Genomic DNA, 15,869 nt, shown 5'->3' on the forward strand with positions numbered 1-15,869 from the left:
CCAGGTGGAAGTGAATCCACAACCTGATTGGCCTACAGGAGAATCCCGGAATTAGCCAATCATGTGCGGCCCATTGTGTAAATAATGTATATAAAGCGGATACTTTGAGGGGACTTTCATTCATTCCTCCTCACCACTATGAGCTGAATAAAGAGCATGAAATCCACTCTCGACTCTGAGTATATTTCCCTCTTCGCAAATGGCCTGATGGTTAAAGGAATTGGTTTACGTTTAGCTGGGAGAAGAAGCGTCCGAAGGGATATGAGAGCCATTTTCAAATGTCTGGAGGGCTGCCCTGTGGAAGAAGGAGCAAGCTTGTTTTCTCCTGACCCAGAAGGCAGGGCCTGGAGTGATGGCCACGGCAAGAAAGGAGATCCCGACTAAACGGTAGGAAGATTTTTCTGTGATAATTTTTTATTAAGGTTTTCAGTATTACAAGAGATAGATAGACAGATGTAACAAATACAAAATAAGGGAAAGACCAAAAAAACATAGCAGGCAGAGGAGTGCAGGCCTATCTCCAAGGCAATTGACTAATCTGGAAAATATATATATCACTGAATAGGAATAAGTCCAGGAAGAAAGTCTTATCACACCCATATTTCTCTCAAAACCAGTCAGAAGAGAACAGGGGCAGATGAAGAGGATAGACTTTGCAGAACTGGCAGGAAAAATCTGAAACCAGCATGATCAAGTACCGTATTTTTTGCCCCATAGGACGCACCGCCCCATAGGACGCACCTAGTTTTTTTGGGGGGGGGGAATAAAGAAAAAAACTTTTATTTTCCCCCCAGGCCCGAGCTTCCCCTGACCCCAGCCCCCAGAACAGGCTGCTGCCTGCAAGTCTTGCGGGACCTACCACTGGGCGCGTGAGGCTTGCGGACATCTGCCCGAAGCATGGGGCAGGCTCTGCAGCTCGCCCCATGCTTCGGGCTGGAGGCTACCGCCCCAAGCCTTGCGCGCCTGGCGAAACCTCCCGCCGGGCGCGCGAGGCTTGCGGATAGCTTCCTGAAGCCTGGAGAGCGAGAGGGGTCGGTGTGCACCGACGCCTCTCGCTCTCCAGGCTTCAGCGAAAGCCTGCATTCGCCCCATAGGACGCACACACATTTCCCCTTCATTTTTGGAGGGGAAAAGTGTGTCTTATAGGGCAAAAAATACGGTATTTCAAAATGACTGGAGTAAATTCATATGATATCTGAAAGATCATGGTAAGCAATTAACATCACTAGCAAGGATTGTCTGAAGACTTGTAATGAGAAATTTTCTATCTTTCTATCTTTATTTAAATTTTTGAGATCTTTTGCAATGAGTGTAATTAGAATTGGAAAATATATAAATTGCAATGATATAAAGGTTAATTCTGAAAGCCAGGAGGTGGTAGGGAAGGAAGTCACTAGGCTCTAAGAGCCAAGGCAGTATAGTGGATAAAGAGGATGTGAATGTATAATGTTAAATAGAAAACAAATAAAAATTATTTAAAAAGAACAAAACAGTGAGAGGCACTCATTTAGGTGCTCATCATTGGTAGATTGAACAAAGTCCCATCAAACTTCCACAAAAGAGTCCAGTTTCTTTTTTTTAGATAAAAATCCCATGTTCCATGTGACATTTTCTTGTAAGGCAATGTTCTCGATTCCATCCCACAAATGTGATGTCCAATAAAGTTTTCTGATTTGGACAATCATGAAATGAGTTACCAACCACAAAAATACCCAGAGTTCTTTTGATTTGATCTTTACCTTCTGAGGGAATTATGGTTCTGACGAGTTATGGTCAGGGCAATATCTACATCCACGAAAATCAGGGATTTTCTGATACAAACTAAATCTATTTCATTTCCCCCTGCAGCTCTGGCTTGAAACCTAACCAAGGCAAGAGGGGGATTTAGCATTCTCCATCCTTGCTAGCAAGTGCCTTGACAAATACACCTGGAAAATTATGTTTGCTTTTAAAGGAAGAAAGTTTGAGGTATAAATGAGGCCACCACTTCAGCCCTTTTGAAGATGAAAAGCCTAAAATAAAATTAAAAAACAGGAACAGAAACAAGAGGCAGTTACCCACTTTGATTCAGAGACTGGAGCTTGACCGTCAGACATGCTCAGTGACTTGAACTCATGACAGATTTGAGTCAAAAAGGGTGAAATTATTTCATGGTCGAACTTTGGCCTTCAAACCAGCCGTGTGATTTGCACAGCAATGTATATGGAAATCAGGTGGTTTTTCTAAAGGACCTGTTTGCATGCTTTGTCTAGGCCAGCCATGCAAAATTTGAAATTATGCAGGGTCTGAGTTTTCTGAGGTTGACTTAGATGCAGCAATAGCCCCACTGAAGTGGCCCTTTGCAGCTTTTAGCACTAGGTGAGGTGACTGCGAAGGATATGGACCTGCCCTCAGGAAACTTAAGCTGCTGTTCTAAATGACGGCCTGTTCTAAAGTGACACAATTGGTTTTGCAGTTTGTTTCTTCTGAACGGGACTCAAGGCCCTATTTTTGTCCTCGAGAAGCCTCCATGTGGCCCTCAGTATCTCAAGGAATACATAATACCTGCAAGATCACCTCATCCCATAAATGCCTCACCAGCAGAACTGGATGGGTTACAAGCTCCACATTTGTGGGAACTTGACATTTTAGTATGGCATAACAGGAGCAGGGATGCCCTCGCCTTCGTAGACCTGACAAATGTGGGAATGTTCAGGGAGGCAGAAGAGGATATATTGTTCATATCCTTCCTGACTTGCACTAGCAAGTTCCTTTACTTAGCAGAGTTTCGCACTCCCCTTTTAAACACACAGCAGATAGCTGGTTGCAGGCTTGTGTGAGCCTCTGTTAGGTTCCTGGTAAGTTCCCTTCTATCCCTCTTAAAAGAATAAACACGCCACAATCTTGTTTAAAGTATATAAAAGAAGTTTACTCACATCATCAGTTCACAGTTGAATCCCTGAAGGCAGACTTAGTTACATGTGGATCTATCCCATATGGGGATAATCCCAGCGTCCTCTGTTGGATGAAAGCCAATAGAGCATTTCTAGCTAAAAAGCTGCTCCAATGATGGAGGAAGTCAAAGAGAGAGAGAGAGTCGTGCTTTTATTACCTGGACAGGTAAGGTCACGCCCACCTCTAGTCATATGCAAATGAAGTATGCCCCAGCCGGGAGGAAACAGGAAATTTTCAACTGGCTGCACCAAACATTCCCCTGCATGTCCACTCTAGGAAAACAAGGAATGTTGTATTTGACTGCTATTTATGTATCACATCCCACAACAAAGGCCTTGGACCTCATCAGCCGAAAGGGACTTTTCACGCTGCTCAACAAGATAGGGTGCCCCCCCCCCCATTATCATGCCATCCAGTATCCCCAGATGCCTCCCTTGGAAATGTGGTGTGAAACAGGGCTGTGTTCTGGCCCCAACGCTCTTTGTCACACGGTTCTCCCTGTTGCTCTCCTGTGCCTTCAGCTCAACTGACGATGGTGTCATTATAAGAAAAAACTGCTCCTTTTCCCTTACGGGGTATCCAAGATGCCGTCTAGAGTCCTTAAGTAGGTTTCCTTTCGGGAGGAGAAAATAACAGAGGCCAGTCAGAGTATATTGAGAAGCAAAGCGGCTAGTAAGCCTGATCTTTACTCAACAGGGTCCCCACTCACCACACACAGGAGGGAGGAGGAACCCAGAACAATGGTGCGCAAGGCCTTATATAGACTTTTGAAATTGCCCATCCTGTAGCCTAAGACCACCCACCTGCAACTTCATGCATACATCACAGAAGAAGGTGGAAATCCTGTTTTCCAGGATACCTAATAATGGTCACTGATTGCTTTACCTGGGCAGTCTGGCCATTCTTTTGTGATGGTTAATAGTTTAGTTCCTGAATCCAGGTTACAGGCTTGCCCTATTCATACACAAATCCGCCCTTAAGACAGGATTTGCAAGCAAAAAGACAATGGGAAGGCTTTTCCCATTTCCCTCCCTACTGTAGAGGAATATTTGAGGCCACTGGGTGTCAAAATGGCTTCAGGATTGTTCCGTACTATTTCAGATACATGTTTTGTGTTTGCCTTGTAAATTTATGAACATTTAATTATATATTTAAGACCTTAATAATAATAATATCATAATAATAATATCTTTATTGTCATTGCCCCCTTCGGGGACAACGAAATTACTTATAAGAGTGTGTACATCCATACAAGGAGAGACAGGGGTCTGCTCATCCTGCAAGTCTCTGTGGCCAGACGAAAGTGTGGCAGATTCCTATCTGAGAGATGTTGCCTGCACATGATGCAGCCTTGACAGCGCACTCTGAGGCAGCTCAGCATAGGTTCATCATGGCCGCTGGGAGGAGTTCAGAGAGATGAAACGCGTGGTGCTGCTACACAAACAGGCACCTTCATCTGCCCCAGCTGCAACAAAACATGTCTCTCCCCATCTGTCTCTACAGCCACAGCAGGCACTGTAACTCCCCAATGGTTTGACTTCACCCGAGAGCCAGTGTGGTGTAGTGGTTAAGAGCGGTAGTCTCATAATCTGGGGAACCGGGTTTGCTTCCCTGCTCCTCCACATGCCGCTGCTGGGTGACCTTGGGCCAGTCACACTTCTTTCAAGTCTCTCAGCCCCACTCACCTCACAGAGTGTTTGTTGTGGGGGAGGAAGGGAAAGGAGATTGTGAGACGCTTTGAGACTCCTTCGGGTAGTGATAAAGCGGGATATCAAATCCAAACTCTTCTTCTTCTTCCTCCTCCTCCTCCATTGATTGCCGAGACAGATGCACCAGTTTGAAGCCTGTTTATTTTTTACACTTTTGCCTAGCCCTTCTCGCAAGGAATTCAGGGTGACATGGGGGGGTTCTTCCGATCGCCAGCAGCTTTACCCTCACAATGGCCCTGTGAGGTAGGCCAGGCCAAGAGACAGGAGCTGTCCCAAGGCAGCCCAGTGAGTTCCATGGAGAGCGGAATTTGCACCCAGGTCCCCTCAGTCTTGATCTGCCTTGGTGAGCCTTAAGAGAAGGCATACCAGTTAGAGGAACTGGGACTCAAATTGTCAACAGTTTGCCTGAAAAGCAGAGTCACGATGAGTCTGAGTTAATCCAGATTCCGAGTAATTGCAATACTGATAATGATAACCTCTCTCTTCCCATTTCTCCAAAGTACTACGAAGCTCTGAGTGAGTCCCACAACTCCAGAAATAGGCACTGCCTAAAATAATAATAATAATAAAACAGGAACAGGAACAGGAGGCGGTTACCCACTTTGATTCAGAGACTGGTGCTTGACCGTCAGACATGCTCAGTGACTCGAACTCATGACAGATTTGAGTCAAAAAGTGCCAAATTATTCTATGGCCGAACTTTGGCCTTCAACTAGGGAGTTGCTGCAATTTTGGTCAGCAAGGGGGCATGATCCTGAGGAGCCCACAAGTGGTTTCCATTACACGTCCTAGTGCTTGCGCTTCAGTCGATCACACCACAAAATCACCATGAATAATCACAGAGCAAGTGTGAGTGTGCGTGAGACAGGCTTATTTTATTAAACTTGTATCCTGTCCTTCCCAAAGGAGCCCAGAGCAGCAAACATCAAAATGTTAAAACAATGCAACTGGAAATATCTGCAAGCAATTTGAAACCATCCAAATTGTGCCCGTGTCCCACATGGACTTGCTTGTGAAGATGTGACTAATTTCGCTTGCCCTGGGAATTAGGGGTGAACATCGGACCAAACCTGCCCCTTGGCAAAGTGCCTGTGAGGGATTTGGGGCTCCTCTGAGGTGAGGTGCCACATGTTAGAGCAGTAGCGGGATGCTTAAAGGCGACAAAAACCCACTGCAATTGCAACACTTCTGGAGTGTTATAAAATTTTAAGGTGCGCACACATAGCAGTTGTGCACGCCACAGAAAATCAATCCTCCACCCTGCAAAATTTAGGAAATATTGCCTGAGAAAATTATACCTTATTTCAGCGCACAGGTAAAGGGACAGGGACCCCTGACCCTTTACGGACGACTCTGGGGTTGCGGCGCTCATCTCGCTTTATTGGCCGAGGGAGCCGGTGTACAGCTTCTGGGTCATGTGGCCAGCATGACTAAGCCGCTTCTAGAGAACCAGAGCAGCGCACGGAAATGCCGTTTGCCTTCCCGCCCCAGTGGTACCTATTTATCTACTTGCACTTTGACATGCTTTCAAACTGCTAGGTGGGCAGGAGCAGGGACAGAGAAATGGGAGCTCACCCCACGCACAGAGCAATCCCAAAAAGCCATGTGCAGAAGGGAAATATACTGGAGAAAGCTTTCCCAATAGCTCTTTTCACTTACAAATCCTTCAAATCCTGTCTTAAGGGCATATTTGTATGAATAGGATGGGCCTGTGACCTGGATTCAAGAACTAAAGTATTTACCACCTCAAAAGAATGGCCAGGCTGCCCAGGTAATGCAACCATTAAAACATTATCAGGTATCTCGGCAGAGAGGAGAGAAGCCATATAGACCACCTCTTTCTGTGATGTATGTATGATGCTTTTAGGGTAAAGGTAAAGGGACCCCTGACCATTAGGTCCAGCTGCGGACGACTCTGGGATTGCAGTGCTCATCTCGATTTACTGGCCAAGGGAGCCGACGTTTGTCTGCAGTTTTTCCGGGTCATGTGGCCAGCAGGACTAAGCCACTTCTGGCGAAAACAGAGCAGCGCACGGAAACGCTGTTTAGCTTCCTGCCGGAGCGGTACCTATTTATCTACTTGCACTTGACGTGCTTTTGAACTGCTAGGTTGGCAGGAGCAGGGACCGAGCAACGGGAGCTCACCCCGTCACGGGGATTCGAACTGCCAACCTTCTGATCAGCAAGCCCTAGGCTCAGTGGTTTAGACCCACATGCTTTTAGGGTAGTCTTTGCCTAAAGGATTGGACAAGGTCAAAAGTCTTCAAAGGTTCCTGCAAACTTTCTTCTTGGTCTCTCTTACCTCCTTGCAAGGTGGGGGGTGGGGGGGACTCTATTGCAACAAAAAATGAAAGATCTCCTTGCTTTCACAGGATCTTGCCTCCATCCATTAATCTTTGATAGATCATGGACTTAGGGGATGCAGAATCCCTTGGCAGCAGAAGCCAACCCCCAATTCTTCTACAGCAAGAGGATAGGGTCAAAACCACCCCTGCTTCTCTCTTCTTCCTCCTTGCAATCAAAATTTAGATTCCTATATGCTCTGTGAAGTCTGGGACCTGCCGTTTTATTCCTGCTTCTGAGATATGTTAAGCGGCACGTTCCAATGATGATGGAAATTTACTACAGCTCAGAGTGCTGCTTTGTTAACCGAGTCAAAATGGACATGTTTTTCCCCTGCAATGTCAGTACAGTGTAAATTAATGTCAAAAGTCTGAGTCACAGCAAGTCATCAGAATTATTTTGCTTTATTTTCCTTTCAAGGAACCCTGACTTGTTTTCATGTACAGAGTACCATTTGAGAAAAGAAACAGGAACCCTTCTGCTTGTCTCTCCCCAACCCAAACTGCTCCAGTGCACAGTTCAGGCAAACCATTCCTGGACAGCCCAGACACCACTGGGATGGGAGCTGAAACAACCATAAACTGCTTAAGTGCAGAGGGACCACTTCATTTGGGTGGGGAGCATAAATAAAGCTTTGCTTTCGAAAAGGGCAAGTAGGACCTGCAATAAAATGTTGCAGCACAGGGCTCCTGTTCACTGCTCCAGCCAGCCATAGCCTCTCCCCCTGATGTTTACTATGCTCCATTCAATTCGCTCTCAACTGTCAGGAGACACCTGCACTGTGCATTGAAAGCAGTGTCACGCCACTTTCAAGCAGCCAGGGTTTCTCCCAAAGAAGCCTGGGAACTCTTGTTTTCTAAGGGCGCTGAGACTTTTCGGAGGTCCTGTCCCCTTTGCAGAGCTACAGTTCCCAAGCTTCCTGGTAACTGGAGTGGAGTTGCTTAAAGTGGTGTGATCCTGCTTTCAATGCATAGTGTGCCTATCACCACTTCTGGCTGTTTCTTCAAAATGCCTGCCCCCCCTTCTGCAAAGTTCCTCCCTGGGGACTGCAAGGGCCTTCCTCTTGAATGTGGATGGCGCTGCTTTGACTACAAGGGACACTCATTATATAATACCACTAAGAGAGGAAATGACGTCCTCCTTGGTTAAATAGGAAACGAAATCCATTCAAAATGCCTTTCAAACCTCGTCTGGCGCGCAAGGCCCTCCCAGCCAAACAAGGAACTTCTTGGAAATACGAGGAGCACACAGTTCGGCAGAATTTATTACACATTCGTTTAGGGGAGAAAAAGAATTAAGCCACGCTATGCCTTTCAAAAGATCTTTTCGCAGAAGAGATATCAGATTGCAAATGTCTGGTTTGTGGATTACACAGCGCAGACACAGAGTCAAACCAAACCTCCTCAGTGTGCATAACTAAATATGCTTATGGGGGGGGGTGGAAAAGGGGTGCAAAATGTGGCTCTTGAAGCCTCTGCCCCCTTGCATCACTTGACTCTCCCCAAATTGCACCGTACCTTTTTGGATAGCGAGGTCACCACACAAGGGATCCAGCAGCACATTTTGACCCTCTGCCCCACTGGCTGCCCAACAGAAGCCCCAAATACCGGCGTGCATTGGGGAGAGGAAATTCTTGCAACATGCAGAATGTTATATCTGCCACCCTCGGAACTTCCCCTGTCCAATGGCCCACTTGAAGCTGAGTGGGTGGGGTGGGTGGGGAGAAGGAACCCCGGTTAGCTAGAAAGGTTTATTTCACCCCTTGGAGACACCTTTGGAACAACCCTTCCTGGAATCCTTGCCAAGTGCACGAGGAGCAGCTGCAGAAGCATTTTATGCTCTGAAAGAGGATCTCCCTCTTGCCCCAGGAAGGATTCCTCCCAATGCACTGGGGCTTTTTCACCCTTTCACACCTGCCTTTCGACTCCCAGCATCAAAACAGTGCATAAAAGGATGTTCACATGAAGATCCTACTTTTGATCAAAAGTCCAGGGAACAAGTCAGAGATGGAGGCAACCTTCAGCAGCAGCCTAGGAGAGCAATTCAGCAGTTGCCACAGGGCAGGGGGCGAAATGCAGGGCTCGAGAGACCCCTCTCTCTCATCCATCCACAATATACCCAACTGGCCTAGCCGCAAGAGGCGCTGCCCACAGCTTTCCCTATCCAGGGGCCTTGCAAATCCCGGGGCTGATGGGATTTGTGGTCCAAAACACCAGGAGAGTCCCAGGAGCGAAGGGAGGCTGAGCGATTCCAATGGCGGCGCCATTTCCTGCGGACTTCCTACGTCTGAAAGAGTCGCCCCAACTGCACTGGAATCGGACGGACGGTGCCATCACTCTCCCCTGGGAGTTTTGGCTTCATGGGGTGACGCCAGGCTGCACAAGGAAGGCTTGGAGGCCAAGGGGTGATTGCCCATCTCGCCCCAGGAGGGTCCAGCCCGGCCTGTTTCCCATCGCAGTGCTCCCAGGATCCTGGAGAAGCCAGTTCTCGTCACCCAAAGGTGGCCGGTGGTGTGGGCAGCAGCCGAGCGACACGATAGACACAGGCTCTCTCACTGGCTCAGGGTTGGGGCACCCTTGCTTGCCACTTCCCTACTGGGCAGCACCCTATTGCACACACAGGCCCACACTTTCCGTGGGAGTTTGGAAAGGCTTTCCCTCCGCCAAGAGCTCCCTCTTCTCTGTAGTTCGTCATCAACGTGCTTTCAGGAGAAACACCCAAACGCGTTCCCGCAGTTATGTCCCAAAGTGGAAAGAACAGAGGTCGCAGGCAGAAATCGCCCCGCGGGATCCAAGGCGGCCAGCTTGTCCTTTTTGGGGAGCAGGGAAGAGGCGGCACGGCAGGCCCCGATTCGCAGCTCCTGTTTGTCGAGAGCTGGCGGGCCTTGCCCCTTCTGACAAGAGACCAGCGAGACACGTTCTTGTAGAAAAGGAACTCACTGTACAAAAAAGATGCCCGGCTACCAACAGGGATGTTGTAAGAGAAAAATAGTGCAAAAATACAGAGAGAGAAAGAGAAAGAGAGAGGAGGAGATTTTTCTGAACCAGCCCAGGTTTATAAACCTAAGGCAAGCCAGGGGGTGGTTACTACTTTCAGCAAGGCAAGATATGTGAAGAAAGTTGGGAAAAGGCTGCTCCGAGCTGGAACACTCAAAGAGAGTCCTCTCCCTCCAACAAAATGCACATTATTGCTGCTATCCCCCTTCCAGGCCGTTCCTGGGCTGCTGGTCTCACCTTGCCAGCCCCTCTCCTGTATGAGGATGGTGATGGGGTGGCAGGCAGAGACATGGCCCTCCCAAACCTCATTTGGGCAGCCCAGCTGCATCCCACAGCCAAGTCTTGCTTCTCAGAACTGCTGTGCTGGCTAGGAGGGGACCCCAGTGCGAATCCTGCTCCCCCACAAGGGACGGGGCAGGGCTGGCCAGCAAGGGCAGAAGGTCTGGGGCTGACAGTGCTGCTGCTGCTGCACAGATCCTCTCTGCTTATTTCTTTTGCTCTACGGCAACCATAATAACTAAGGACGAGCGAGTTGGGACGGCAGGGGAGGTTCTGTTCCCCCCCAAAGGTTCTGTTTCCTTTCGCATCAGCAATAAAAAGGTTTTAAATATGCTCATTAAAATAATTCTTTTCTTTTCTCTCTTTTTTTTCTTAAAAAAAAGATTCCTCTCCCTCCCAACCCAAGCGGCGGCGACACCCCCTTTTGTGCAAAGTCCTTCCCACCCCCCCCAAATTCCAGCTGTCACGGCAGCTGCTGAGCAAGAGGCCGCGATCCTGAGAGGTCAGTGATTCAAAACGCATCTCCTCCTTTGGGTGTCCTCAGCGCCGCCCTCCGCCACACGCAGCGCGGTGGCCGCAGCTCCCCAGGCGCGACCTGGACGGAGGTGGGAGGAGGCAGCCGGCCGGGGGGGGGGAGGAGCGGGGTTACTCCAAGCCCAGGATGTAGTTGATCCCTTGGACCAGTCCGATGATGACCGGCTGCCAGGCCACCAGGTAGCGGAGCCAGTCCAGGAGCTGCCCGTACATGACGTGCGGCCGTTCCCAGCTGCGGCGGAAAGAGTTAAAAGGAAACTCGAGGTGCAAAAACCAGGGGGGCCCAAAGCCGGTGGGGTACCTGCTCCTCCCGCTTAAAAAAGGTAAAGGTACCCCTGCCCGTACGGGCCAGTCTTGACAGACTCTAGGGTTGTGCGCCCATCTCACTCAAGAGGCCGGGGGCCAGCGCTGTCCGAAGACACTTCCGGGTCACGTGGCCAGCGTGACATCGCTGCTCTGGCGAGCCAGAGCCGCACACGGAACGCCGTTTACCTTCCCGCTAGTAAGCGGTCCCTATTTATCTACTTGCACCCGGGAGTGATTTCGAACTGCTAGGTTGGCAGGCGCTGGGACCGAACAACGGGAGCGCACCCCGCCGCGGGGATTCGAACCGCCGACCTTTCGATCGGCAAGCCCTAGGCACTGAGGCTTTAACCTACAGCGCCACCCGCGTCCCTCCTCCCGCTCCTCCCGCTTAGAATTGGCCAAATTAACAAGTCATGAGTTTCAGACCCCTGCGGGTCCGAAGCTTTGGCAGCTGCAGGGAGAAGGTTCTTCCAGAGGAACATACCGTATTTTTCGCTCCACACACTTTTCTCCTCCTAAAAAGTAAAGGGAAATGTTTGTGCACCTTATGGAGCGAATGCAGGCGGGAAGGAAAAGCCCCCAAGAGCCACACACCCTTTAAAGAGCGCACGGCTCTTGCTGGCTTTTGCGGGAGGTGGGGGAAGGGACAGAGGGCAGCCCCACCTCCCCGGAAAAGCCCCCAAGAGCCGCACTCCCTTTCACGAGCCGCTTGGAGGCTTTCCCCCCGAGGAAAGTCTGCAAGCACCGCACACACGCTCCAGGCGGCTCGTGAAAGGGAGCGCTGAGCAGAGCCTGGGATGCATACAGGCTCTGCTCAGCACTCCCTTTAAAAATATATATTTTTTCTTGCATTCCCCTTCTAAAAACTAGGTGCGTCTTATGGTCAGGTGCGTCTTATGGAGCAAAAAATACGGTAGTTAAAACTGTGGAACTCTCTGCTGCAGGAAAGTGGTGGCAGCCAACCTAGAGGATTGGACAAATTCATGGAGGGCTGTTGATGGCTGCTAGCTCTGCCTCCGTGCTTCTGAACACCAGTTGCTGGAAACCACAGGAGAGGAGAGGGCTCTTGTGGCCGGTTCCTGCATGATGGTTTCCCACAGGCTGGCCACTGGGAGAAGAGGATGCAGGGCCAGATCAGCCATTGGCCTGATCCAGCAGGCTCTTCTGATGTCAAGCCCAGGGCTAATCCCTTCCTCTCCTCCATGAATCTGCCCAGTCCTCCTTTAAAGCCATCTGGCCTCATGTGGGAGGGAGTTCCATAGGTTAACTGTGTGTCCTTTCTTTTTATTTCTGCTGGATGCCCGCAAGGGTGATGACAGAGGAAAGGAAACTTTTCTCTGCCTGTACCTTTGCCAGACCATGTATCATTTCAGGCACTACAGTGGTACCTTGGTTCTCAAACGCCTTGCTATTCAAACAACTTGGAACCTAAACACAGCAAACCTGGAAGTGTCCCGGTTTGCGAACTTTTTTCGGAAGCCAAACATGCTCCGTTTTGAGTGTTACACTGAGGTCTGCCTGTTTTTCACTATTTTGCATTTTTGTTTTTGCGACTGTGTGGAACCCAGTTCTGCTACTGATTGAATGATTGTGTGACCGCAGTACGTTGAGTATTGCTTTCATTTTATGGATCAATGGTCTCGTTAGATAGTAAAATCCATGTTAAGTTGCTGTTTTAGGGGTTGTTTTTAAAAGCTTGGAACGGATCAATCCATTCTGCATTACAGTGGTACCTCAGGTTAAGAACTTAATTAGTTCTGGCGGTCTGTTCTTAACCTGAAACAGTTCTTAACCTGAGGTACCACTTTAGCTAATGGGGCCTCCCGCTGCCGCTGCACAATTTCTGTTCTCATCCTAAAGCAAAGGTAATATTTCTGGATTAGCGGAGTCTGTAACCTGAAGCATCTGTAACCTGAATCGTCTGTAACCCAAGGTACCACTGTACTTTCTATGGGAAAGCATGCCTTGCTTTTGGAAGGGACTTCTGGAACGGATTAAGTTTGAGAGCCAAGGTACCACTGCCCTGCCATGGCTGCAGCCTCTGAGGGACTGGGCAGAAGAAGCTGCTCCTCTCCAGCCTGCGCCCAGCCATAGGCTGCTGCCTTTCAGTCAAAGGAGCTGCTTGGTGTGCCTGTTCTGGCTGCAGACGCTTCGGAGCTTCCTGAGCCACCCTTCCTCCCCTCTCCTGCAGACCCCCTTCCTTGAAGGATACGGGTTGCTGAACATCCTCTTCAGGTCCACCTTCTCTTTGCAGTAGGGGCAGGTCTGCTTCTTCCCAACGATGCACCAGCCGCGGATGCAGAACTCGTGGAAGCTGGGAGGGGCAGCGAGTTAAGGGCAGCGGGGGGAGGAGAGAGAAAAACCAGGCACATGTACGCACACACGGACTCCGGGAGGCAGCCGAGAGGTCTGGCCGAGGGAGCAAAGCGCAGAAAAGGCAACGGCACGTTGGTCTGCTGCTGGCTGCCTAACGGGGTGGGGTGGGGTTCACGTTTCACCCTGTGAAATGGGGGAGAGGAGGGATAGAGAATCCCCCCCCCTGACTTGCCCTGGCTGGACTTCTTGTTCACTAAGATTCCTGCACTGCAGGGGGTTAGACTAGATGACTTTCTGGGCCCCTTCCGAGTCCAGTTCTACGGTTCCAAAGGACCTGGCGCAGCTCCTGTGGTTAGGCAGAGGGCTCCAATTGGAGAACAGCCTTTCCCAAAGGTGTCAGGGGCTTTGAAGACACTCGAACTCAGGACGCAAGGGAGAAACGCACTAAGAGGAAGGCACGCTTGGCAAACCCACATCGGGATCAACTCCCGTCCGGAAACCAATGTCCCCACTGTGGAAGGACGTGTGGGTCCAGAATTGGCCTCCACAGTCACTTGTGGACTCATTGATAAAACTGTGTTCATGGAAGACAATCTTAGTCGGGGATCGCCAGAGAAGAAGAAGAATGGTTCCATGTATATAATATGTGACCATACTTGTGATTCTTTGTGATTCATTGCCTGTACGCGGATACATTCAAATGGAAAGTGGAATAGCGAAGCAATAAATCAAATTGAATCCAAGCCCAAGGCAGCCATTGGCTAGTTGGGCGCCCTCCGGCCTTTGAAAGAGAAGCCTGCGAAAGTCATGTGGGGAAACGTACGCATGTGCATGGATTCCGGCCATGACCGGACACCGAACTGTCATAGTAACAGAAAAACAAACACACGAGGATCCCCCAGCGCTTGTGACGGACACTTGCCAGTTCCATGCCTCTGCCTTCATGTGTCACCCGTGGTTCCTCTTTCTCCAACCACAGCCACATACTAGGGAGCCGCAAAGGCTCTGCTGCGTCACTAACCAGGACACAAAGCTCAAAGGCTGCACTCAGGATCCCTAGAATCACAGAAATGTGGAGTCGAATGGGAACCCCGAAGGTCCTCTAGCCCACCCCCTGGAACGCAGGACTCTTTCACGCAATGTGGAGCTCGAACCCACAACCCTGGGATTAAGAGTCTCGTGCTCTAACAACTGTGCTGCCTGGGGCTGCTGGGAGTTGCAGTCTGAAAGAGCCAGAGGGTGCCATGCTGGGAAAGGCTGCTAAACAGCAAAGGATTTTCTTCCTCACCCTTTGCTCACTTTCCGCTCAAGCTTCCCTACGAAAGAGTGCAGAGGTACGAAATGTTTCTGGCTGAAACCAGCGGCCACAAGTCATGATGACATTTCAGCACAAGCCGCAAGGAGTCTCGCTCCCCCGGCGCACATGGAGGAAGCCACAAACCACCTCCCTGCCGCAGGGAGGCGGCGTCACAGAAACTGGGCCGGGGAAGCAGTCGTGAGTTTAGTCAGGGCCTCAACGCTTCCCCTGGTTGCGGTGTGGGCGAACACACATGGCGATGACGGCAGCCCTGCAAAGTCACACGGGAGAAGGGGAACCGGGCTTGGCCCTCTGAAGAATGAGAACGTCAGCACTTAGAATTGTAGAATTGTACAGAGTTGGAAAGGGACCCCCAAGGCTCATCCAGTCCACCCCCCCGCAATGCAGGAATCTCAACTAGAGCATCCCTGAGAGGTGGCCAGCCACTCTCTGCATAGAAACCTCCAATGACAGACAGCCCACTGTATTCAGAGGCCGTGGAATCACAGAATTGTCGGGTTGGAAGGAGCCCCCAAGAACCACCTGGTCCCCCCCCCCCCCCGCGATGCCGGAATTACAGAGAGCACCCCCGCCAAAGGATACACGTGATTGCAGGACAGCCTGTATGTGTTCTCGATGATCCCTTCTTCGTTGACGTCCACAAAGATCTGCTGGCCACAAACGGCACAGACGCTGTCCGAGAGGTGCTTGGTGGGCATCCCTGACGCGCTGTAGAACTGCTCCGCAGGCACCGAGAGGCCGGGAGGAAGACACAGAGGACCCGGGTGAGTGGAGGCATCTCAACTCAGGCTCCCTCCTGGGGGGAATACCAGCATACTAGCCCCAGAGACCACCTTGGATGCAAGTCCTTCAAGACCTGCTTCTCAGGATCTGCAGACTCGCTTTAGGGGGTTTAGTCTGGGTCATGATTTAATTGTGGATATGTCAGTTTCAGGGACACGGGTGGTGCTATGGGCTAAACCACAGAGCCCAGGACTTGCCAATCAGAAGGTCGGCGGTTCGAATCCCCGTGACGGGGTGAGCTCCCGTTGCTTGGTCCCTGCTCCTGCCAACCTAGCAGTTCAAAAGCACTTCAAAGTGCAAGTAGATAAAAAGGTACCGCTCCGGCGGGAAGGTAAACGGTGTTTCTGTGCG

The 15,869-nt window shown here is 50.2% G+C and overlaps 2 protein-coding genes across 7 annotated transcripts in view; one reads left to right on the forward strand and one right to left on the reverse strand.

Annotated features, from left to right (window-relative positions):
* The window catches only part of LOC310676834 (tigger transposable element-derived protein 1-like), a gene marked incomplete at its 3' end in the record, with an annotated part of 1,439,559 nt that overhangs the window by 676,410 nt on the left and 747,280 nt on the right, over positions 1-15,869 (forward strand). The gene's annotated exons all lie outside the window — the stretch shown is intronic.
* RNF121 (ring finger protein 121) overlaps positions 1-15,869 on the reverse strand; it is a 175,900-nt gene that overhangs the window by 143,904 nt on the left and 16,127 nt on the right. For 4 of the 6 annotated variants that reach the window (XM_083436708.1, XM_083436706.1, XM_083436709.1 and 1 more), the window contains exons 7-9: positions 15,318-15,451; positions 13,314-13,415; positions 7,372-11,027 (exon numbers count right to left, since the gene is read on the reverse strand). In XM_083436708.1, coding sequence (XP_083292834.1) covers positions 10,907-11,027; positions 13,314-13,415; positions 15,318-15,451 — 357 coding nt within the window. In that variant the 3' untranslated portion in view covers positions 7,372-10,906. Of the gene's footprint in view, positions 1-7,371; positions 11,054-13,271; positions 13,416-15,317; positions 15,452-15,869 lie in introns of those variants that run through there. The other 2 variants (XM_083436711.1, XM_083436707.1) reach the window with 2 other exon arrangements.

This window comes from Podarcis tiliguerta (genome assembly GCF_965153285.1).
Source record: "Podarcis tiliguerta genome assembly, chromosome: 4".
NCBI classification, from domain to species: domain Eukaryota; kingdom Metazoa; phylum Chordata; class Lepidosauria; order Squamata; family Lacertidae; genus Podarcis; species Podarcis tiliguerta.